The sequence below is a fragment of the Aspergillus flavus genome, chromosome 3, assembly GCF_009017415.1.
Source record: "Aspergillus flavus chromosome 3, complete sequence".
Classification (NCBI taxonomy): Eukaryota; Fungi; Ascomycota; class Eurotiomycetes; order Eurotiales; family Aspergillaceae; genus Aspergillus; species Aspergillus flavus.
In genome coordinates this window covers 1,982,774-2,005,741 of record NC_092407.1, presented here as the reverse complement: position 1 = coordinate 2,005,741, position 22,968 = coordinate 1,982,774, and the positions used below count along the sequence as shown (strand labels likewise).

Below are 22,968 nucleotides of genomic sequence, written 5' to 3'. Positions count from 1 at the left end.
GAGAAGTGGAGCTACCAAGTACATTCATTTAGAACCCATTTACTGAATGCTATACCCAATCCAGTTGCGTGAGCTGCTTTCTGATTTCTTTCCATTATAGTCTTGAGATGAAAGGCTAGACAAAAATGCCTTACATCCCGGATTATCTTTAGAGTTGGGTGACATAAAGTAGCGTAACCTAGAGCATCTCCAAAAACATGATGCTGCATACCCCTAGCCAATGTGTTGGCCTGATCAACAAAATCAATTGGTCTGCTATTGGTGTACATGAAGCTAGATGGATATTTAAGATAAAACAACGAATTAGTGAGGAAGAACGAACAGAGGGACTAAATCCGATGGGGCTGCTGTATAGTCCATATAGTACTCCGTAGAGAAGAATCTAACAGTATTACGAAGGCTTCCTTTCTAGGAACCACGTGATTACTAGGAAAAGGAAGGGGGTCTGTGGTGGAAAACCAGACGAGAAAGATCCACACTTCGACGCCGTGTTTTTCATCTCGTACCCGAAAAAGGAAATCAACCTGAGTCGGATTTATCAGCAAACGGGGGCCACACACCGCCCTATGAGCTGTGATTTGGCGAGGAAGACTCTCGAAATTCGGACGATGGACCATTTCGGAGAGAATGGCTCCCAGTTACTCATCTACCGAATCCTTATTCGAGGATCGTCATAGATGTGGGGATCTGCCCACTTACGTCAAGAATTCAGGCTTCCAGAAGCTTTATAACTACATAAACCCCCTCCACCAAGGAGCTCAGCGTCGAATTTTTTGCATACCAAATCACAATTATTTCATCCCCTATTGTCCCCAGTAATTCATCATGGCCCCCGAGAATATGAAGCAGTGGACCGTGCAGGGCAAGGCCAACGGCTTTGACGAGCTTGCCTACAATGACGCGCCGGTTCCCAAGGTTGGCGATAACGATGTGTTGGTGAAGTTCCACGCTGCTTCGCTCAATTATCGCGACCTTATCATTCCACGGGTACGTCGATGACAACATACACTCTCTGTAACTTTGTTCTCTGCTAATGCGCGCTGCTAGGGTATGTACCCCTTCGCCATCAACTTCCCTGTTGTGCCGGGTTCAGATGGAGCCGGTGAGGTTGTTGAAGTGGGTCCTAAAGTGTCTCAATTCAGCAAAGGTGACAAGGTGATCACATTGTTCAACCAGCTACACCAGTACGGTCCTGTTGATCCCAAGGCTGCCGGATCTGGCCTGGGTGGTGTTATTGATGGTACTCTGCGTCAGTACGGCGTCTTCAACGAGAACGGACTGGTGAAAAGTCCGAAGAACCTCACCCACCTTGAGGCCAGCACGCTCTCGTGTGCCGCTCTTACCAGCTGGAACGCTCTATATGGCTTGAAGCCTCTTCAACCGGGACAGACTGTTCTGGTGCAGGGTACTGGCGGTGTCAGCTTGTTCGCACTGCAGGTAGGCTTTTTCTTCTTTTTCTACTTTAGCTAATGGAATTTCAGAACAGTGAACTAACGAAATATCCATGATAGTTCGCTAAAGCTGCAGGAGCGACTGTTATTGCTACTACCTCCTCTACTGAGAAGTCAGAGAAGTTGAAGGAACTTGGCGCAGACCACGTTATCAACTACAAGTCCGATCCCAATTGGGGCGAGACTGCTCGTAAACTCACCCCCGACAATGTTGGTGTGGACCACATCGTCGAGGTCGGCGGTAGCGGAACTCTTAACCAGAGCTTCAAGTGTATTAAGCTCGAGGGTGTTATTAGCATCATTGGTTTCCTCGGCGGTGTCGACCCTAAGTCCCAGCCGAGCATTCTCGACACCCTCAGCAACATCTGTACCGTTCGGGGTGTATACGTCGGAAGCAAGGAATTACTGAACAACATGGTTAAGGCTATCGAAGCTAACGATATCCATCCTGTTGTGGACCCTAAGGTCTTCACCCTCGACAAGGCCAAGGATGCTTATGAATACATGGTAAGGCTATCTGTGTTTCTCAAGAGGTAACAACTTATGCTAATATTCTTTACAGTGGGCCCAGAAGCACTTCGGAAAGCTGGCAATCAAGATCGATTAAACGTTCTTGGAAAGCGCAGATACCTAATGTAACGAGTGTGACTGATCAATGAAACTTTTATAGAGAATAAAAGATTCGATGAGCATAATACACAGGATTTTCAGGCTAGTACTTCAATTAACCGACATAGATCTCCAGCAACCATTGCCAAGAAAAGGTTTGGTAGTCTCCTGAGACGACTCGCAATCACTGGTGCGGAAGCTGGTGATGAACAACTACAAATCCATCAAAATCTCCGTAGCAACACGTTCTCCAGATCGAATTGCGCCATCCATGAACCCAACCCAGAAAGAAGAGGCCTCTGTTCCCGCAAAATGGAGCCTACCGTGCGGTGACTTCAAGGAGGTACCGTACGCCGTGAGCACACCCGGAGGTGCATATGCAGCAGGCCCTCCCCTAGAAAACTGTTCCAGATCCCACCGCTGAATGACCCAGTTCTGAACATTAGCCGCTCTGGGCCCAAAGTAGCGGACTAGGTCTTTGGTGATCTCTTCGATTATCTCACGCTCAGGCAGTCGATCTAGTCTCCTCATTTCATCCGCCTCGATAAAGCCCATCATGATACCGAATGAACCATCATCAGAGGAGCTATCGAAAGTAATTCGTACGGCCCCAGTGTCGCTGACCACCTGCCCGTTGAGACCGGCCTCCCGCCAGAAAGGAGTAGCGTATGCAGCGAATGCTTTCCCAATAGATCCCATTGGCATTCGCTGGGTGAGATGATCTCGCGCTGCTGGCAGCAATGGTTGATAAGTGATACGGGATGCCAGGGGAGGAGACATGGCAACGACCACGTGTTTTGCTATGACCGATTGATTATTCGAGGAGACAAGGTAGGTCTCACCTTTTAACTCGATATTTCGCACAGGAGCATTGAAAATGATATTGCTCAATCCGATTCTCTCAGCAAGTCTGATGGCTAGCAGCTGGGTCCCTCCTACAATACGTTGCTCCTGTGCTCCGCCAGCTACGTCTATGAGGCGTTCGAAGGTTCCACGCGTAGTTGCATTACCCGCAGCCGCTATATACGCAAGCGTGTACAAGAGTGACTGTTCCCGAGGCTCAGTGGAAAACACCGATTGTAGACCTTGGGTGAGCAGAAACTGAGCATCTGGATGGGGCGCTTCACGGTTCAGCCAGCTTTGTACCGTCTCACTATCCCAATTGACAGATCGAGAGTGACTCCATGGAGCATCGACATCCAGCTCAGTCGCCATCGTATCTAGTAACAAAAGTGCCCGTCAAGCCTGCGTTAGGCCTTCGGGCGAAATAGGCACATCTCCAGTCGTGAATGTTCCATTGAACACGCTGCGTGTTCCATTGCGGAAAAGGGTTGTATTGCCTGAATTAAACGTTTTGAAAGTTGACAAGCCAAGTGATTGTGCCAGGTCGAGTACTCTGCCCTGAGTTGGTCCCACAAATTGAGCGCCGACTTCTACAATTCCCTTATTTGGTAGTTGGTTATTGAGGACGCGACCGCCGACTCGGTCTCGAGCTTCGAATATCACAAATGACCTGCCGGCTTTTGCGAGATCCTTTGCTGTACTCAGGCCGGATAACCCAGCTCCTACTATTGCGACGTCAACATTGGGAAGGTTCTGATATCCGTAGATGAGTGGGAATAGGACAAATAGAATGATGGTGATGGCAGAGTACATATTGACAACGAGTGTTTAAAATCAATATATTCATAAAGATACAACAGCGACGTAGTAGTCAATGTGTGACAAGCTGAACAGACGTGCTGTTAATCACGGCAGCTGTAGCAGATACGAGCCATTGGGAAGAAAAGCAAATATGTGTGACTGTGAATCAGAGCTGTCACGGGGTGTACCAGGTGATTTCCATTGATATCACTTGGCTGACACAGTTTGCAGCCACATTGAATATGACTTCAAGCTAGAAGGTGACAGTGAGACTCCAAATTGGGGCACAAATACTTCCCGTGATTGGAAGAAACATAAGCCAATGATGGAGCAGAAGAGCAGAGCTAAACCTGTTCCCCTCACGCCACTTCAATGGACGTTTTGCATGTTGTACACCTCATCGCGCATCCATCACCGACTTTTCCCCCGACCTTCCCTCCTCGGGTGAATTAGGATATAATCCCCAATAAACTCACTCTCCCTCGAATCCCCCTTGTCAACCCCAGCCAGGTCACCTCGCAGATACACCACATTCAATGCCGATCAATACTGGAAATAAACCAAAAACTCCAGGAGCGGGCGCAGGTTCTTATAGAAGTCAATCGCGGACCCAATTAATTCCCCCGGCGCAGATGAGCTTATTCTCTCGGATCACTTGTTTTCCTCCCTTGGGGCAAGTAACGTGTCCCCAGAGAATTCAGCAAGTTCTAAGTTCCGGGGAAGATGACACGGTAAACATTTATACTACCTCATGATAGCCCTAGCCTCTAATAGTGTAACAGGTTCGATTTACTGTGGTGATAGAGTCGAGCCATTCACTCCCCGAGCAGCCATGGGAAGCTCAGATATGGCAAAACATCACGAGCCCTGAATGGGGTGCTTTTCCTCTTCAGCAAAGCTCAAGCCCGGTGGTTCCTCTCCTGAACAAACATGAATCAGAGTATAAGTTTTATCGCCATGTGTTTTGCGGAGAAATCCCGCTGCCATCACATGGAGGCTGCGCCCAGTTTACTGTCCGATACAGAGTCAGCCAAAATAGCGATTGGCAATGGGTGAATCAACAGCAGAACACCAAGGATGGAGAATTGGTATTTGCTGCAAAAGGACCAGAAGAAGAAAATATCAATTTAGCACAGCTTTCTCTAACATCTGCAAACGAGGGGCTAGGCAAGTATTTCGATGGCATCTCAAATAATCTCGAAGTCGAGTCCCGCAAAAGTGAAGCCCCTGGATCGACCTTGTGGCATATCTCTGGAAATGTTGGACCAGCTAAAGATAGTCAGCCTGGACTTACTAATGTAGTACTTGGAATACCTTCTCGAACAATCTTATACTTTGCTTTAGTCAGGGTATGGACTCCGTGGCTTGGACCCAGACACGGACGAGGAAAGTTTAGACTAACGGAAGACGCCATTCTATGCTCGTTCCTTCGAGATGATGGGGAGCACGTAGTACTTCTGGCTGTTTCGGGCATAAATAACGTTTTGACCGTCCTTGGGTCCGGTGACAATGGTGAGGTAGTGATCAAGTCGCACAATGACAATACTACTGCATCAAACCTTCAAGTACTGGCATCCGCAGCAGCCAACCTTGAGGTAGCAATAAGTGCAGTGATTTACGAGGCGCGGAAGCTAGTTCGGCCTTACAGCGCAGAGACCACTAATCGGATTCCAACTCCAGTCTCTCCTCCTGGGGACGATGTCGTACTAGTCGAAAAAGACGCCAAGGCACAATGGCTGTCTGAGTGGTACGATGGTCTGACATATTGCACATGGAATGGCTTAGGGCAGGATTTAACGGAAGAGAAGATCTTCGATGCCCTTGATACACTGAAATCCCATGGAATCAACATCTCTAACCTCATAATCGATGATAATTGGCAAACCTTAGACAATGAAGGTGATTCCCAATTCAAGCGGAGATGGAAACAGTTCGAAGCCAATCCAGACGCGTTTCCACGAGGGCTGAAGAAGGCTGTAGAGACCATCCGCCGGAAACATCCGAATATCCAACATATCGGCGTGTGGCATGCCTTGCTCGGTTATTGGGGTGGCATCTCACCCGACGGCGATATAGCTAAGAACTTCAAAACAAAAGAAGTGAGAATTAAAGATCCAGCAGCGGGAGGCCCAATTGCCAAGGCCTTTGAAAAGCAGTTACTACTCGCCATCGACCCAGATGATATCCAACGATTCTATGACGAGTTCTATAGTTATCTTGCATCTGCTGGTGTCGATGCCGTGAAAACAGATGCTCAATTCTTTCTTGACCTTTTGAAAGACCCAGAGGATCGGCGAAAGTTCACGCGAGCCTATCAGGATGCTTGGTCCATATCTTCTCTGAGGTATTTCGGGACTAAGGCAATCTCGTGCATGTCGATGTTTCCTCAGGCTATTTTCAATTCACAGCTGCCCACTAATAAGCCTACCATTCCGTTGCGGAACTCCGATGACTTCTTCCCAGAAGTACCAGCGTCTCATACATGGCATGTCTTCTGCAATGCCCATAACGCACTCCTCACCCGCTACTTGAATGTCTTACCTGACTGGGATATGTTCCAAACAAGTCATCCATATGCCTCTTTCCACGCAGCTGCACGATGCGTTTCCGGCGGCCCAATTCATATTACTGACGAACCGGGGAACCATAACATCTCGCTCATTAATGAGATAACAGCCCCAACCACCCAGGGAACTACGGTAATCCTTCGGCCTAGTCTAGTAGGCCGCACCATTGATATGTACCACGATTACAACGCTGGCCAAGTACTACGGGTGGGTACTTATACTGGCTGGGCCCGAACTGGAAGTGGGATTCTCGGCCTCTTTAATGTTTCTGAAAATCGCAGAACCAGTTTGGTGTCTCTGCAAGAATTCCCGGGTATACATGATGACTACGATACGAAATACATAGTCCGATCTCACACAAGCGGCATTATAACAGACCTCATAAAGCCAATCGACCGAAACGCGCTGGTGGGAATAGTGTTAGAAGACAAAGACTGGGAGATCTTGACCGCATACCCCACCCAGGCCTTTATGTTGAAGCGCAAAAATTCCAGTGACATTAGAGAACCGAATCCTACGCACGCTACAGTACTAGGACTGCTTGGAAAAATGACCGGTTCAGCTGCCATAGTGAGTTCTGACATCTACGTGGAGGCAAACGGGCGTCTCCGCTTCGATATTAGTCTCAAAGCACTTGGTACATTGGGTATCTATATATCTGACCTGCCTGATTGGAGCATCGAGGACGACTTCATGGTCACAATTCTTGGTTACCCTGTACCACGGAAAACTGTTTGGAAGGAAGGGGATGATGAAAAGTCCAAAGTACTGGCTGTGGATATTCTGACGGCATGGCGGGAGATGAAGTTGAAACCGGGATGGAGCAATGAAGTTATTGTGCAGGTATTCTTGGGTTGATTGCATATATGAACAAGATATAGCAGGCAATTGCGTTCATGATCTAGGCCACTATATTGGTATTAGACTAGTCTATAGATTCTTGAATTGAAGACATACTTGCCTTTCAAATGCCTGTCTCATAATACTTATAACTATCGACTAAACCCAACGAGCAGAATAATCGTAATACTCACTCCAAAACAGCCCTCCACCCCCGTCTAGGCACAAAACCCTCCACACCCTCATCCTCCAAGACATCTCTCCCCAACCTCCCAGTAACAACACTGCTCTCAACCTCAGGCCCCCGAACATAAAACGGCTCAAACCCCAACAATTGCCCCGTTCCAGGATCCCATTTCCTCACCCACCTCTTTCTACCAGGTCCAGACCCAGCCTCAGCCACGAATCCCGAATTCACCCGGTCAAGAGTAACAAACCATCTCCGCTGATGAACCGACCCAATGGAGTTAACCGCCCCAGGATAGGCATTATTAGCCCGAATCTGTTCGTCTATATCATCTTCTTCATCCGAGTGTTCTCCACCGGGAGTCTCAGACGCAGATGGGGTTTGATCCGAAACGCCAGGAGCCGGCGTTCCTGTTGAATCACTCTTAGATGGAGGTGGCGAGGAATCAGAGGAGGAGGTACTAGGTCCTCTTTTAAGGTTTGGGATCATTCGACGACGCCGTTTTCGGGGTGTGGTGGGGTTTCTTTTGAAGTTTATGTTTTTGTCCAGACGGAGGATGATAGTGTAGTTTTGGGGGAGTTTTGTTCCGTGGAGACGGAGGCGGATTTTGCGCTGTTTTCGTTAGGGGTTTTGAAATATAGGGAGAGGATTTGTAGAAAGGCGTTGCTTGGGAACATACGTTCTGAAACGCTTGGTGGAGCTTTGCACTATCGGGTTTCGAGTCTACTGTTGAGATGGATGTATCTGAGGAGAGATCGGATCGGGAGTCGTCTGTTTCAGGTTGTGTTTGTTCGGGCTGGTAGGGGAGAATTTCATATTCCCCTGTGTCCCAGATAATCATGCTTCCTGTTCGGGGGGATGCGGTTTCGATGAGATGATTCTGCGGGTATTCCTTAGCTTCTATGGCATAAGGTGGATAGATGTAGAGATAGGTAGAGAATACAAACCCATAAACAATGCACCCTTGTTTCCGTTGCATTGCGGTTCAATCGTCGACTGTTAGGGTTACCGGGTAATCCATACATGATAGACCAGCTGACAGAACTAGAGTCTGAGAACTGCAACCGGAGATCATAATGCGGTCCGGCAACAGGGTGGTCATGCTGATGGATGACGAAGTGTCTTCCTTCTGGAGACTGGTTGCACTGGTACAGGGATACCCAGTCTGGGATCTGCAATCGAGGTGATTGTGATACTGCAGGACGGGCGGATTGGCTGAGTCGAGAAGAGAAGATGGATAGGTGATCGGTGACTACGACCTGGCCTGCTTCGATGGCGGCTAGATTGAGGCGCTCTTTATTAGAGGCTGCTTCGGTTTGTTGCTCTGGCGAATTCAAGTTTGACAAGGCATTGCTCGAATGTGTAGCCTTTGTTGTGGACCGTTTCCTAGGGGGGGATACTGGCGCGTCAAGACTAGAGAGTTTGGGGACGTCATTGTCTTCTATGGTAGGCTGTGTGTGTGGTGGCGATGTTCGTTGTGAATCGCGATAACGCTTCATGTTTTCGTCGCCCCATGTATTTGGTATGGAGAAGATAGAGGAAGCCTTGAACTAGAACGGCTGTTGTATACGGCGGACTAAATCTAGCTAACGGACAAAACTTCGGATTATCGGATTTTTTACCGAAATCTCGCTGTTTTACATTCGGCCACCACTGCCACGCACTTTAAGATATAGATTTAATAAAGCTCTAAAATATACTATTATATAGAATATTTATGATTAAAAATTTAAGATAGTAGTTTTATCTTATATATAATCAATAATATTTATTGAATCAATAGTGGTAGTAGTAATAGTAATAGTGCCGAGTGGTAGTGCTGTATTGGTAGTGGTAGTGGTGGTGGTAGTGGTGGTAGAAGTGGTGGTAGTGATGGTAGTGGTAGTATAAGACTAGATCCTAATCTTTAGGGTTATTATATCTAAAGTTATTATGGTAGAGCTAATATACAGTGCGTTGGTATTGGTAAATTTGGTAATATTTTATTTTGTCCGTAAGCTAGATTTAGTCCGCCGTAGTTGTATCCAGTATATGAGACAGTGAGATGATGTTATAGTCCGGCTTAGTCATGCATTTTTATACCGACACAAGTTCCCAGGCTGCTCCCAAGCTGAAACTCACATACTGACTGTCAACACCACAGGTTCATAGAAGTCCGAGATCCGCGCTGACCGAAAAGCGTGGGAAAATAAATGTATGCGTGATCATAACTAGTGTAGACCTAAAGGTCGTATCGGCTTGCAAGTTGCAGCCTTGCCTCGACCCCTCATTTGCTGAGAGTTGGCAACCCAGCAAACTCCATCATCTGAATTCTAGTTGTACCGATTCACGCTGACTGAACAAGCAATCTGATCTAGCTGTTCAAATATGCGATTGTTAATTGACTGAGTTCGCAAGTGACTTCCCTCCATATGCGATTCTATCGCACACATGGCCATCGGAAGAAGTCTCCTTCCAAGAAATCCACTCATCGGAGGCACGCTACAAGCTTGGATACCAGAAGATCCAAAAATGTTGCAAACAAGCACTTGTGGACGGTCTAGGGTACGCGTGGGTTGACACATGCTGCATCGACAAGTCAAGCAGTGCTGAGCTTTCCGAAGCCATCAACTCCATGTTCCAGTGGTATAAGAGTGCGCGGCAATCGCTGGCCGGAAGGGAAACCCCATCGTGACTGGGATACTTTTACGACTATCGAATTCAATGGAAAGATTTCATCATGTTAGCACATACGAACCTTTACTTGTCAAAGTAAATGATATTCCCCAGCCGAAGGAAGTGGAAATATTGATAGTTTGCGAGACCGGTCCGCCTAAAGTCCTTAATCTCTGAAAATTATGAAAAGATGTGCCTCCGAGAATCTCCAAACTTGGTCCATTTTAAAATTTGGCCATCAAGTTCAGTACGAAGGTTCATGCATTTCGATCCACATTATGGAGGCTGGAAACCAATCGGTGTTGAAGAGAGCCTTACTATACAAAAGGGACAGTCTACAGGTCTGGACCTTCTGTATCAGGGAATGCAGTGCGCCACGCATCTTTACGCAAGATGCAGAAAATATGTTGTGCAGCATCATGCTAGAGAGTCTAATCTATGGCGCGCCGTTAGAGAAGCGCCCATGCGAAGTGATTCATACATTTCTGTCTTGGACAGAAGCCCTGATGGAGTCTGGGCAACGCTCCATAGTCGGCTCACCTTATGGGAAGCCACAGTGGGTATTGGGCCACAAACCCTAAGTCATGATAGGAAAATGATTCTTTCAGCTGAACCACCCCGTCTCGTCTGTTTTGTGGTTTGGTTTGGTCTTGGTTCGCAAAAGGCTACTATTAGTATTCAGCCGATGGGCGGAGGAGGTAGTATATAAACTGATTCATCCCTGTAGAACAGATTTAATCTCACCCGCATCGGCAACGGAGGTGCCGGCCAAAGCGGTCTCATAGAAGGTAAAACCAATGAAGTAGACATAGACATAGGAATCACATACCACAAAACTGCAGAACAAATCGCAATCAAAAACGGGGTCGTCTCAGGTTGTAAATACAAGGACTCGAACAGCATGAGACCGTGCTTCGGTGACAGTTGCAAAGACTACGAGGAACGGCCGTGCTACACATTGCGGGACCATTTCTACCTCGCCGGGCGGAAGAATAACACAGCCGATATCCAGGATGAGCATGATATTACGGAGACGTTCTCGAAGCTGTTTAATGCGGGGGAGAATGGGACAGCGCGGTTCTCGAGTCGGTTTGATAAGTCAGCTCTCTCTCTCTCTCTCTCTCTCTCTCTCTCTCCCTTTTTTCTATCTCTGGTTTATGGTTGTATTTTATGGTTGAGAGGGTTGGAAGAGCTAATCTGCTGATTGCAAAAGGTCTCTTGGGCCATCGCCTACTCCGAATAGTACCACCAGTACATAGACTACCCGATCCAGGCGTTGACTGCCACGATCAAGCTCGGAGAATACACGGTCACCGATCGTGGACCGTACCTGAGGCTCAGTAACACGGACAAGGATCTTGCAGACCAGCTGGAGATCTACAAGCGCGGCGACGAATACGAAGAGCTGCTCAACCCGGCCGATATCATCACCTCCAAGGACTCGGATAACAAGGAACTGGTACAGGATTTCGTGCAATGGGTCCTCAGTGGGGATGGCCAGGATGTCATTGCGAACTTCCACGAGGAGGATGGATACTGTCTGTACAGGGGTTTCCCGACTGAGGATGGTGAGGATGGTGAGGATGTGGAGGCTTCTGACTGCAAGTGGGAGCTGAGCTAGATGATTATAATAACTAATAATATACCTGTGTGGGAGGGCATATAGATACGGATATGTATAGAATGATATTAATCTAATACTATATCACAGTGCACTTTTCGACATGGTAGGCTGTTGACACTGTGTCTGTCGATATTGATAACACCCTCGCACGGAAAATAATGTATTCGTTCAATGAAGGGTTTTGTGTGATGGACATTCACTGTTAGACTCAAGCGTATTTTTACTTCTGAGTTAAAACACTGAAGGTTACTTATAGAGCACTTCAGAGTAACATACGATCGAAACATAGGGCAGAACAACCTCGGCCACCGAGACATATGAAACAGAAAGCGAAACAATGCAATGTCAAGCTCTCCATTGATTAGCATAGCACCATTAGTTAAAAGAGTGAACAGGCGACATCCAGCTCTCCACTTCAAGCGATAATAAGCAGAAAAAAATGAACAACAAAAAGAAAAAGATAAAACGTTGGCTAGTAATCACCGGTTGGCACTCCATTCGAAGGAATATGCTGACCATGGAATCCAAATCCAATCGGTCCATTGACATGCGCTCTACCCAGTTCCTTCAATGTCTGAGCATCAAGGCAAAGCAGATAGCTTTTACCTGAGTATCCATCCAGCACCACGCTGAGAAGGACCCCGTCGTCTTCTTCCAAACCGTCCGGACGGGGAACAAAAATTGGCTCTCCGGGAGACTGGGCGTGGTCATTCCACAGGAGCGTTTCCTTGGTTTGGCTGTCAAATTTGACTATTCCATCAAAAAAGGTAGATTCGTCGCGGGCAGTAATAGCGTACGTGTATCGGTGCTTCTGCGTGACCAGTTTTGGATTCATAGTTGGCAACTCAGGTGAAAAGGCTTTGCATGACATCCACTCAGCTGCCGCAGTCTTAATTTCGGTGCTAGGGCTGACAGGGATATTTGGGAGACGGAAACGGGCAAACTCTGAGCGGTAAGTGTCTTTCTTGATCTGGGCGTGGGCCTTCGCTTCGGCCGATGAGGAAACGAGCTTCTCATAGTATAGAGCGTGCAGCGTATCGGCGTTATCGTATCTGACAAGCTCTGCTACAATGTCCACGCCGGTGCCACTTGCTGAAGATTCTTGCCATGCATTGATCGTATGGAAGCAGAAGAATGGAAGGCTTTCAAATGTAGCGACGAGCCCTTGACCTTGGGTGCGGTCCACAACATACCACTTGGTAGGCTGGGATGCATCGAATGATTGGATGGCTTGCAAGAAGCTGCCTTTCTCGAGCATAGCGGGATTGATATGAGAGTTCCACACACAGAGAATAACATAGTCCTTTGTGAGAAACAAAGAATGGAGATATGCAGGTGTTCCTTCGAACGTAGCAAGGATTGTGGTTTTCCCTGTTGAGGCAGACACATGGAAGACGCGATAGGTTGAACATTTACCAAAAGCGAGATTGAAATTATAAACGTCCCCCGTTATGGGATCAGAACGTGCATGGGATGCCGACAAAGGCCCATCCAAGTCAGGGTGTAGATCCTTTTGTGACGCCAGGCCGACAGGTTCAAGGGTCTCTGGGTCGAGCTTCTTGTAAGACGTGGAATCTGTTTTTGCATACAGAGTTTGTATTCCTGAAGAACCATTCCAGCGTCCGATATTGGGTCGGTTTTCATCCAAGGCTTTATCAAGACCTGGCATGTTGACGGAGAGTGTCACGCCGACGTTGGCTGAGGAGGGATCGGGGTTAAAATCGCTCTGGGCCTTCTGAAATACTGTCTTGCAAGGATCGCGCTTTTGACCGAAGCTGATTTTATCAAGGCGGCCGGTCTTTCTCGCTTGCTCAATCAGATAGTCCGTCGAGAAGCGGGAATTGTAGAAGACTCTCAGGGAAGAGTGGGTGGCATCTGGCGCAACAAGCTGAAACCGATGCGTTTCGCTAAAGCCATCGAACCAGTGCGATACTTGAAATGTGTCACCATTCTCCCTGTCAATCTTGTATTTGCCTGGTCCCGTGCGATAGAGAACTCCCGCAGCGTAAGTGGGAATATGGCCGGTGACTATGAGCTCTACAGGAGACCTCTCTTCGTAGTTGGCATCAAACTGCCTATTGTCAGCATGGATATGAACATTTTAGATAGCCCTATTACTACTTACCCCTAAATCATTGGGCCAATTGTTAAAGTGAGTCTGGGACTCTGTAGCACCAGTTGCGATAGTCATCCTTTTTGATAATAACAAGGTCGTTCAATATGCGTGATAAGAGAATTGTAGTTTCAGGTATGAGGAGCGATCTGAACAAACGAGATATCGGCAGGTCAGAAATCAATCCTTATATAATAGAGATGTCCATCAGTGAATTAGCAACGAGTGATTAATATTCAAGCCGGCTAGTGCCGTGGTTTGCTCCGGCGTTAGTTGTGGAGGTAACCCGCCAGGTCATGAATGCGGAGATATGACGATCGTATCCACACATCATGCCCCAGTAGTTCACTGGGAAGCACGGACACCCGTAATAACAATAAGTTATTACATTCAAGATGCCATTACTGAGGTGCATTCACATGGTAGCATTGCAAATTCCAAGAAAAGAAGAAAGGAAAAAGAGCCGAAGAAGAGGTCAATGTTTGCGGAATTCATCGGCATGACGATAAACGCAGAGATGGCTTCAAAATTCGACTGATGCCGAGTAAGACGCAACGAACATTCTTTGCTAACATAACCTTTTATTTTATGTCGGCGAATCAGCTTTACTCCAATTGTCACGTTTGTGGAGGATTTGAATACCCCTGGTTCCACGGGCCAACTCAAACATTGTTCACAATGAACGTATGCTATCGAAGCCTTCCAGGGTCCGGCATAGACGGCACTCTCCCTGAGCTAACCAAACGGCCATAGGCTTCAAACCAAGCGTCTCTGCCTGGGTAGAACGTCTGGAGCCCAAGGTCCCAGGTTGAATGGTTTAAGCTACGGTTGTCGCTCGGTGGGCTTTGTTCCTGACTCGATTCACTAGATCCACTTTGCAAAGTCACTTCCTCGCGTTGGTGGAGACGTTGGTAAGTGCATATTCGGTCGCGTGTGCAGCACTCTGAGCACGGCAGCTCTCCATTACATGACTTTTTCGCTTTTGCACAGCCATCACAAGCGTGCTTTTCCTTGCCACCATGGCGTGGTTCTGGTATACACTGACCGGATTCTATCCGAGCGGAGCATGACTTCCAATGGCGCCGCAAGGCATCCCTGTGGAGTACTCTGCGTCAGCATCGCTAGAGTTTGCCTAAAAGCCCTAAATGCGGCGAGTGCCAAGAACGTACCCTCGTTTATATGGTGAGCCACAAAACTCACATTGATAGGGTCTTTCTGATGTATCTTTTTACCCTCAGCGGGCTACCTAGTTAGGGAAAGTGCAGGTAGTTCACGTACGTGTAGCTATATGACGTTTGAGATGATCGTATCGCTGAAAATCGGCGAAGCAAAAGTGACAAGACCATAAACCGTTTAAGTTCCGGTGCTCCACACCTGTTGTGTTCTGTGCCTCAGCGGAATTGCTTCGGATCATGATTGGTGATTTGTAAAGTAATTTACTTGATAAGATATCTGCGAAGAAAGGTGTATACTGAGTACTTCGGATGTACGCAGTATGGATAGACAGGGGAGGGAACCCGCGACTAAAAGCATGGAGCCTTCTGGGTCGATGACAGTTAATAAAGAACAATCGCCTGTAGTCGCTTAAGAGATAATCCAATGACAACCGAGGGATATGTGCTTCAGCCGATTACACTCAATGAAGATATGGTGAGACGGGGAGATCAGATCAGATCAGATCATGTTAGCTAACATTAAGCAGTCCGGCGGAATTCCTCCACATCCGAAACTCTATCCCGTTTCCTCTCATGTGATTGGTTATGGCCCCGCGACACTGCTGGGGCAATACGAAGCTTCCTCTTTAGGAGATCTCTAGGACCTCAGACATCATTCAACATTTTCCTTAAATCCATGCATTAGTTGTTGATAATGGACATGGGGAACTGATAACATTCACGGACCTCACTAAGAATCATTTAATAGCCATTCATATGTCAGTAGGTTTTGTCTCACAGTGAAACCAGGGCGGATGCTCAAGTTCATTAAGTACTAACACACTACTATATAAACTAAGAATTGTGGCCTGTAACGGCTCCCCATATATATGCTGCCCAACTTCCTAATATAAGAAGGACAAGGGCACCAAAACAGCATAATGAAATCCACCAGCTGCGACGTCCATATGTCACTAAGCTGCGCTCTCTCATGCGGTCGATAATTTCAGGGCCATAGGTAAGCCTCTTCTTTCGAGTCCATTGCAAAAGGCCCAGTTCATCAGTCAACATGGATCCAATAAAGATAGCCAACCCAACGACCACACTGCACGCTGCTAAGAAAAGATATACCCGCACGGCTCGGCGATATGAATCATCATCTGCGTCTTGCAGTGCCCCTGTAATAATTCGTACGATGATATTCATTCTGCCAAGCTGGTCAGCCCAGTTCTCATTGATACGGCTTATAACAAACGTACGCGTTATTCATGGTCACTTTGATTGCGTATGCAGATCCAAACACAGATTGGTGCCATAGGGAGGTACGGATTCCGTCGATAATGGTGGTGGGGCCCAAGGCAGAGGCAATGGCATATATGCCAAACGCTGCGCCAGTACCTGCTTTGGACGAGGCAAAGTTCACTAATGTCATGCATAGAAGCATACCGGCTCCGCAAATACACACTGGCTTATAGTAAGCTTTGTGGGTTATATAGGATGGTCACCTATTTATACTTACAAACAGTTGCCCGATTTCCAGCAACGTCGATGAAAGCACCCAAACAGGGCACTAGAAAGAATCCTGTCGAAAATTAGCACGGATATAGCAGACACGTAGGATTTTACTTACCAGAGTACTGGGATAAGGCACTATACCAGCCAGCCTTGATTGAGTCTACGTTGAACCGTTTCTCTGCGAGTTCGGTCGCATTCTGACTGAAGACCAGAGCAGCACTCGTTTGGAATAGGGAGAACGCCAGAATACACCAGAACATCCATGGAAGTTGAAATATTTTCTTGAGCTCGAACTTCTTGTTCTTCTCGGTCAGAACTTCACCGGTCGCTTTGTCCTGTCGGCCCTGATAGTGTCGATTGCAGTAGCGGCTATAGAGCCAGAAGACAACGGTTGCGGCATTGGTAAATAGGTTCATAAATACCGACGTCCAATATACCCAGGCAAAATTGCCGGTGTTCTATTTCATGGGTTAACAATTTTTTGAGTATGGCTTGGGAACAACACTTACTTTAGCAATTGGATTTGCTGTCGATTTACCTACAAAGCCGCCGATCTAAGTAGGTCAGTTTATCTCGTTTCCATTCTGCATAGAAAGTAATGAGAGACATACCTTCCGCATGGCTAATTCGAGTCCAAGTGTAGAGGCAAAACCGTTGCTAGGAGGGAACCACGACGAGAACATTTTGTATTGTGCAACCTGCGTTGCGATATCGCCCAGCGCCAGAATAACTCTTCCTCCGACCATAAAGTTAAACGACCGAACAGTAGTCGCGGCAGCAACTAGAATGGACCCTATCGTGTAGACGACATTACCGTAGATAATCATTTCTAGGTTTCAAACACATATTAGTTCGCGCCCCTACCACTAGGTAAAGCACAGCTCTACTAACCGGCCCCTCCCACTCGATCAGTTACAATGCCGCTACCCAGCATGAGCAGGGTTACCATGAAGTCTTCACTTGCTTCGAGAAGAGAGAACTGGGTATTCGAGATGTTCATTTTCTGCATGGACGTGAATCAGATCATGTTCGTGTCAATAAGTGCCGTGGGCAAGGTATATACCTTCTTAATGGTGCTTTTCATAGCACCTGTGACACCAGAGCTCCATGACGAACCAAAACTAATACAGGAGATTAGCAAGACGGCGATTAACTTGGCAATCAGCGGAGGTGGTTGTTTCCCATCTCCATTGTCTTCGGTTTGCTGGTCCTGGGCCGGCGACGAAGGTTTAACAGGTTCGTCAACTGTAGCCGTAGCGATTGGCTTCTCGGACGCCTCCATGGTTTATTCAAGCTTTTTTCAGCTAGGGTGTGGTCCTCCACTTGAGTCGACAGCCAACGCAACTCCAATAATGCTCGGCACGTAGAGGGGTCGAGTGAACGTCGAGGAAGGCAGGACGAATGGACGTAGTATTTATTGAGAAGTCCCGGAATGTGGCGTGGCAGCGAGCGGCCAAAATCCTTTGGGCCAAGGTTATCAGATTAGATTTCAGTGGGCTTGGTAATGGTAGCTATGACCAAATGGAGTCTCCCTCCGGTGTGTTAATCTAGAAACACGGGAGAGAATAATTGGCCTTAAAAGTTGGAAAAACACCCAGGTTGATCTAGTGTGGGAACCGGCGACATTGATTGGTAGTAACCTTAAGACAGGAACCCGCTGATTGATAAGATTAAGCGTACGGAAAGTGTCCGAGAGCCAAATAAACAACTGATAGTGGGGAGCTTTTTTTTTTTCTTTCGCCCCCCCACTGCCTAAGACTAAAGCACGCGGTCTCGGTCATTCCGTAGAATTTTACCTGCCCTGTCACGCTTAGCAATACTCACTAAGTTCCAGCAGTAAACGTAGACCGGTTTACTGAGCCAGTCTATATGGTGTCTTTGTACACATGTACATACATACAGACAACAGTACAGGATATCCAGCGGCGTTGAAAGACCTTAAGACATAGACCCATCCAGCCACTCTACGTAATCTCCACATTAGCTCCCGAAACCTACGAAGGAACCCGATATACACTAGGGAGCCAAAGTCCAGCGGGCATCAAGCCGACGAAACCCGGCTCTTTTACCGGCTCACGTCCCAGATCCACGTGCAAGATTCCACCGATCATGATGCATTTCCATGCGTTCTCCACGTGGTGCTTCCAGCCAACTATCATATCTGGGTGTGAGTAAACTCAATTCTTCAATGTCACCAGTAAAGCCTTCTCCAGCGTGTATGGTATCGGCCATCTTGTCAGATTCCTATTTTCCGGGTTTTAGATGCGCGGATCAATACGGTTCAAAGCGAAGTAGCCCTATAGGGTTATATGTATGAGTTTAACCTTTTTAAAAAAACTCAATTTCAGTAATAGAAAGGTCAGCAGTCATCATTCAGTATTGGCTCCTGACCATCAAGCACTACAAGTTCGGAATGCCGGTCCACCATAGGACGTGCCACTTTCCATTACGCCAATCATGATTCAGAGCTACAGAAGACTCATGTAGACCTAGATCTCTTCCAGGAAAATTTTCCCGAGCAGTGAGTTGGAAAGCTATATCATGGTTACCTGTGCAAAAAGTGGTCCTGCATTTCTTGTGCAGCCGAGAATAGGTAGTTGAGAACGGCTCCACTACGGCTATGGAAGAGCTCCGCCCGTATGACAATATCCCCGATAAAAAGCCGAGAAAAGTCTTAATCAAGTCAATTTGAAGGCCTATACCGGAGCCATTTAATTCATTCTTGAATACCCTGTTAACGCAGCTATTGTCTTCGTCTTGGTCCCATAGGGAAACAGTATCGAGAAGTCGGCGGTTATGTGAGCTTGCATAAATGTATCACGTATAGCAGCGAGCAGTGCAAAAATTTGGGAAATCCTTGAAGAAAAACATAGAAAATCGCCATCCGATTGGAATGCTTGGGAAGAGCATGTCGATTGTGCCCGATGAGGAGTGGGTAGAGATATGCTTTTTCCTTGCTGCTATCCTTTCGAAATTAATCACCACGGTATGAGTAACTATTGTTAACACCACAGATGTTGGCGTAAGATTCAGGGTCAATTGCTCGATAAGTTGTAATTCTGATCAAGTTCTGAAAATCCACGGTGCCGACCTCTGGCCGCACAACACGGGTCTCATCTAGTACCGTAATGGAGCAAATTTCGATATGTTTTTATGTACTAATTATACGTCAGTTTGGGCTTCATAGCGATCACAGCAAGCTTAATCGAATGAACATAGACTCACAATTGCAACTGTTACGAATACTAATGTTCTACGACGTGTGAGGTGCCGGTACAGCCATCTGAACATCAGGCATTGATAATGGAGTCATATCATCTCTCTCTCATACATTCAATTGGCGCTCAGTTTAGTCATTTTTTGGGCGGCAAAGAGCGCGCAATAAGAGTGGACTGAATACACTTGGCGACAGATCCGAATGGGAATAAACAATTTAAGAACTTCGACCATTATGAGAGCTTATTCCAATCTGAGATAAACTTCGATAGTGACCATGGCACTTTATGTGAGCTTTGACGTCTAGTTGTTCCTAAAACACTAGCCTGTAAAAAGGCATGGGGGATCCATGCCAAAGCACGAACTGGGTGAGTCTTGGGGGTCTTGAATGGCTGGCAGGCTTTTCTGTCTCTGGCGCTAAGAGAAAGCCACTACTAGTCGGTGCGCCTTCATGTGAGTTGCACGGCGCCACTATCCGACTAGGAAAGAATAAGACATATGTAACCCTGGAGAGCCTGTCAAAATACAGAAGGATACAAAGGAGCTACCTATTCAGGCTGATACTAGGTATGTGTAAGTGGATCCTTATTCAACTGGCGCAATACGAGTCTTTGTTTCACCGGGACTATGTCGTAGAAGGATTTGGTTATGGACCGGCTAATCCGAGAACAGGTCTTTGTGAGTTGGTTATTAGCATGGTCATGGTCTAGGGAGTTAAGAAAAGAACTTTCCGATTGCCGATCCACGTTCATACCAGTACTTCCAGGTTGCCTGTAGTGAGGGGATGTGGAATCACTATTGACGTTAGTTGCTACTAAGCGGCTCATTTAAAGCTACAAGGGATTACAGAACGTTTCCCAAGATAATTATGTCCTTGGATCCTTTCAATACTAACCCAGCATAAGGTTTTCAAGCTTCATATCGACGATCATGACCTTTGTACTGTTCCGGATACTGAATTGCTTGAAATTGTCTCTAAAGAATCATTAAGCACACATAGACATGATCTGGTGATACCTGGTAATAAAGGATTGTTCATAACATACAAGACTCTGGCTCGAGCCGAGGGTTCCGTCATTTCGGTGCGGAGTCTGCGTCATGTAAATACCATGGTGGCTCAATCCACATCACACATGATCAAGGGCTTCGAAAAGACAACTGGATTAGGTAGAAAGATGTACCGCAGGGGGATATCGCATTGACTCCCCCACTTGGGGTTGTGGGCCAAGATGGTTTCAATCAATCCAACTCAGTATCCGCCTTCCTGTTACGGGATGCGGCGCAGTGAACGAGCAGCCCGAGAGAACTTTTGTCCCCAGATGATGTGAAACAAATGGTAGTCCCACTAGCATGATCAAACGAATCACTGGAGTGGACTGGGACCATCCAACTAATTTCTTAGGGCGATTAAGTTTTGGAGTATGGCTACGAGTCAGTGATCTTCCATCTCATCGCAGCCTTATATGTTAGGGCAAGTCTGTGCGCCCTCCAATCTGAAATTCTCGCAAAATCGATGACGAGAGTCTCGTATTCACTTGGAGCGTGCCCAGACCCTATTGGCGACTGGGTAACTTCCTCTCTGTTGCCTTCTTGTGTGTGATGGGAATAGCCTCAACGTTTTGATATGGTCGGTACAGTTCGGGTGTGTTACCACCCAGTCTTAAACCTGTCAGTAAAAGTCTCTGGAAACTTAAAATAGCGGAAAACTCAACCAATTCGACCTCGTCTTCTTAAGCTGGGTTTTGAGCAGAAGCCCCTTATACCTAGTATGAGCAGACATATACATCGTGATCCGAGAAAACCTGCTTGATAGCTCCGGTGCGGTCGCAATGTCTGGGTCTCTGTTGCTGGTGGGTCACGAATTAGAATGATTTCAAATACCTTTAATTTCACTAGCACTACCACTCAGAATGCGTTGTCAGTACTTTCAACAAAGAACTTCCAAACTTTGGGACAGAGGAGTAGTGCATTGGTGGTGGCGGTTGAGTCCGCTGAGTCTACGAGGAGAACCATTTTCACCTTAATACATGGTAGCATGGGCAGGAACTTTGGTCGGCATATACTTTCTCTTTCTTCCATACAGTTCTTGCAACCCCTCGGAACCACCAAAAGATCCCCCCCCTGAGAGACGCATTATTACCTTTCCTAGCTCACCCTATCCTTCTCCATTCTTCTATCTTTTTCTTTCCTCCTACCCCGTCTGGTGTAAATTCTAGACGGTGAATGCGGGATCTTCTAAGTAGGAATCTCGTCCATTCGATCCTCGCACGCAGACACTTTCTTTGGACATGATTTAGATAGATTTGCGTGATGAACTTTCCATGCATTGGATTACTGTTTACAACGAAGCTATGTTCAATTAATATTATACGGTATTATATATACTACACTAGCAACATCGGTTACAGTGATCTTTACTCTATTCGTTCAACTAAAATGGATGGATTCCTGGAAGAGCATACGTGGATCATCACTGAATGCGGCTCTCTCAAACGCCATTGATCGATTGGCCAGGACTTCCTGAACACAGACCGTTGCCAGCGACTCAACAACGACTATGATAAGTCTATCTTAGTCCAAAACTCTCACGTCACTTAATGAGATCGCCTCGCATTCTTAGGGATTTGGCCCCGCACCCTGTTGCTCTGTCACGGGAGTCACCATTGGTCATGTAATAATTATTCTACTGTTTTCTCCTATTGGTTGTTCTGAGTCCAAGCTCATGTAAAGCAATCGGGATGGCGCCAATTGGTGCTACTTGGATTGAGAGAACGTCCCATCAATTCGGCCGAGGCTGTCGGTGACACCGAGCGGAACTCGCGCTAATTACCTACCTAGGTATTGGTATTCGGAGGCAATAGTGTGACACGGCGAGTGGAGCCCTCCTCGGTGAAGGTCCAGTTCAGGAGAGGGTGTCTAGACCTGAGATGAGTCGGCGCCCACGAGGATTGAATCTACCTTCCATTTTTCCTCGGTGGCCACAACCGTAATGGCCAAGAGGGCCACAATGGCATAAACCGTTGTACCAGGGGACCAGGTGGAGACCTTCTTTCAACGCACCCCAGACATGATAGCATAGGGACCCAGGACAGTGGTTCGGTCCTAAAAATGACTATCTGTCTGTAGCCTATAGCCGATGCCAACTGGGCAGTGTAAGTCTATTGATATGCAATACCGAATGCTGATCTCCGAATTTCATGAACCATAATGTCCTTCTACCGTCATATGCCATTAGCATACGACGTGTGATTAACCAATGATGGTGGCTGTTTCAGCTTTATCTGGTTTACTTTTGTATAATCCCGCCGTATCCCCGGTGCACTGTCAACAATGGTCATTTGACATCACACAATGACCGAGTGACTTCCATAAAAGGAAGCTGATACGGTCTGT

At 47.0% G+C, this 22,968-nt stretch overlaps 10 protein-coding genes across 10 annotated transcripts; 3 read left to right on the top strand and 7 right to left on the bottom strand.

Moving 5' to 3' along the window:
• The first annotated feature begins 699 nt into the window (after positions 1-699).
• Positions 700-2,168, top strand: F9C07_2281907 (zinc-binding oxidoreductase). The gene is made up of 4 exons (XM_041290849.2): positions 700-987; positions 1,048-1,437; positions 1,512-1,958; positions 2,014-2,168. The coding sequence occupies exons 1-4, from the start codon at positions 826-828 to the stop codon at positions 2,056-2,058; spliced, it is 1,044 nt and encodes a 347-aa protein (XP_041144502.1). The 5' UTR covers positions 700-825; the 3' UTR covers positions 2,059-2,168.
• F9C07_2186632 (raffinose synthase protein Sip1) lies at positions 2,169-9,295 on the top strand. The gene is made up of 3 exons (XM_041290848.2): positions 2,169-4,435; positions 4,487-7,910; positions 7,978-9,295. Exons 1-2 carry the CDS (start codon positions 4,241-4,243, stop codon positions 7,127-7,129), a joined length of 2,838 nt encoding a protein of 945 aa, XP_041144499.1. The 5' UTR covers positions 2,169-4,240; the 3' UTR covers positions 7,130-7,910; positions 7,978-9,295.
• On the bottom strand, positions 2,274-3,275 carry F9C07_4886 (putative mao-B; the record flags this gene model as incomplete). The annotated part of the gene is made up of 1 exon (XM_041285317.1): positions 2,274-3,275. One exon carries the CDS (start codon positions 3,273-3,275, stop codon positions 2,274-2,276), a length of 1,002 nt encoding a protein of 333 aa, XP_041144501.1.
• Positions 3,300-3,716, bottom strand: F9C07_2230753 (uncharacterized protein; the record flags this gene model as incomplete). Its single annotated transcript, XM_041285316.1, has 1 exon — positions 3,300-3,716. One exon carries the CDS (start codon positions 3,714-3,716, stop codon positions 3,300-3,302), a length of 417 nt encoding a protein of 138 aa, XP_041144500.1.
• On the bottom strand, positions 7,242-8,985 carry F9C07_1397163 (DNA polymerase ligase-domain-containing protein). The gene is made up of 3 exons (XM_071508069.1): positions 8,246-8,985; positions 7,978-8,178; positions 7,242-7,910 (listed from the first exon to the last, which is right to left on the bottom strand). The coding sequence occupies exons 1-3, from the start codon at positions 8,795-8,797 to the stop codon at positions 7,302-7,304; spliced, it is 1,362 nt and encodes a 453-aa protein (XP_071365001.1). The 5' UTR covers positions 8,798-8,985; the 3' UTR covers positions 7,242-7,301.
• Positions 9,296-10,372: 1,077 nt separating the features above from the next.
• F9C07_2242644 (uncharacterized protein) lies at positions 10,373-11,652 on the top strand (the record flags this gene model as incomplete). The annotated part of the gene is made up of 3 exons (XM_071510025.1): positions 10,373-10,513; positions 10,681-11,038; positions 11,213-11,652. The coding sequence occupies 3 exons, from the start codon at positions 10,373-10,375 to the stop codon at positions 11,572-11,574; spliced, it is 861 nt and encodes a 286-aa protein (XP_071365000.1). The 3' UTR covers positions 11,575-11,652.
• On the bottom strand, positions 11,653-13,725 carry F9C07_2150207 (carotenoid oxygenase). The gene has a single exon (XM_071509227.1). The coding sequence runs from the start codon at positions 13,244-13,246 to the stop codon at positions 12,050-12,052; it is 1,197 nt and encodes a 398-aa protein (XP_071364999.1). The 5' UTR covers positions 13,247-13,725; the 3' UTR covers positions 11,653-12,049.
• Positions 13,726-14,303: 578 nt separating this feature from the next.
• F9C07_1397004 (uncharacterized protein) lies at positions 14,304-15,503 on the bottom strand. Its single transcript, XM_071508068.1, has 3 exons — positions 14,969-15,503; positions 14,860-14,914; positions 14,304-14,785 (listed from the first exon to the last, which is right to left on the bottom strand). Exons 1-3 carry the CDS (start codon positions 15,102-15,104, stop codon positions 14,380-14,382), a joined length of 597 nt encoding a protein of 198 aa, XP_071364998.1. The 5' UTR covers positions 15,105-15,503; the 3' UTR covers positions 14,304-14,379.
• Positions 15,502-17,991, bottom strand: F9C07_2281901 (MFS transporter). Its single transcript, XM_041290783.2, has 9 exons — positions 17,423-17,991; positions 17,251-17,362; positions 16,971-17,188; positions 16,869-16,913; positions 16,475-16,817; positions 16,364-16,426; positions 16,104-16,308; positions 15,705-16,051; positions 15,502-15,627 (listed from the first exon to the last, which is right to left on the bottom strand). The coding sequence occupies exons 1-9, from the start codon at positions 17,639-17,641 to the stop codon at positions 15,596-15,598; spliced, it is 1,584 nt and encodes a 527-aa protein (XP_041144495.2). The 5' UTR covers positions 17,642-17,991; the 3' UTR covers positions 15,502-15,595.
• Positions 17,992-21,128: 3,137 nt separating this feature from the next.
• F9C07_4878 (uncharacterized protein) lies at positions 21,129-21,709 on the bottom strand (the record flags this gene model as incomplete). The annotated part of the gene is made up of 2 exons (XM_071511282.1): positions 21,129-21,234; positions 21,657-21,709. 2 exons carry the CDS (start codon positions 21,707-21,709, stop codon positions 21,129-21,131), a joined length of 159 nt encoding a protein of 52 aa, XP_071364997.1.
• Positions 21,710-22,968: the final 1,259 nt, after the last annotated feature.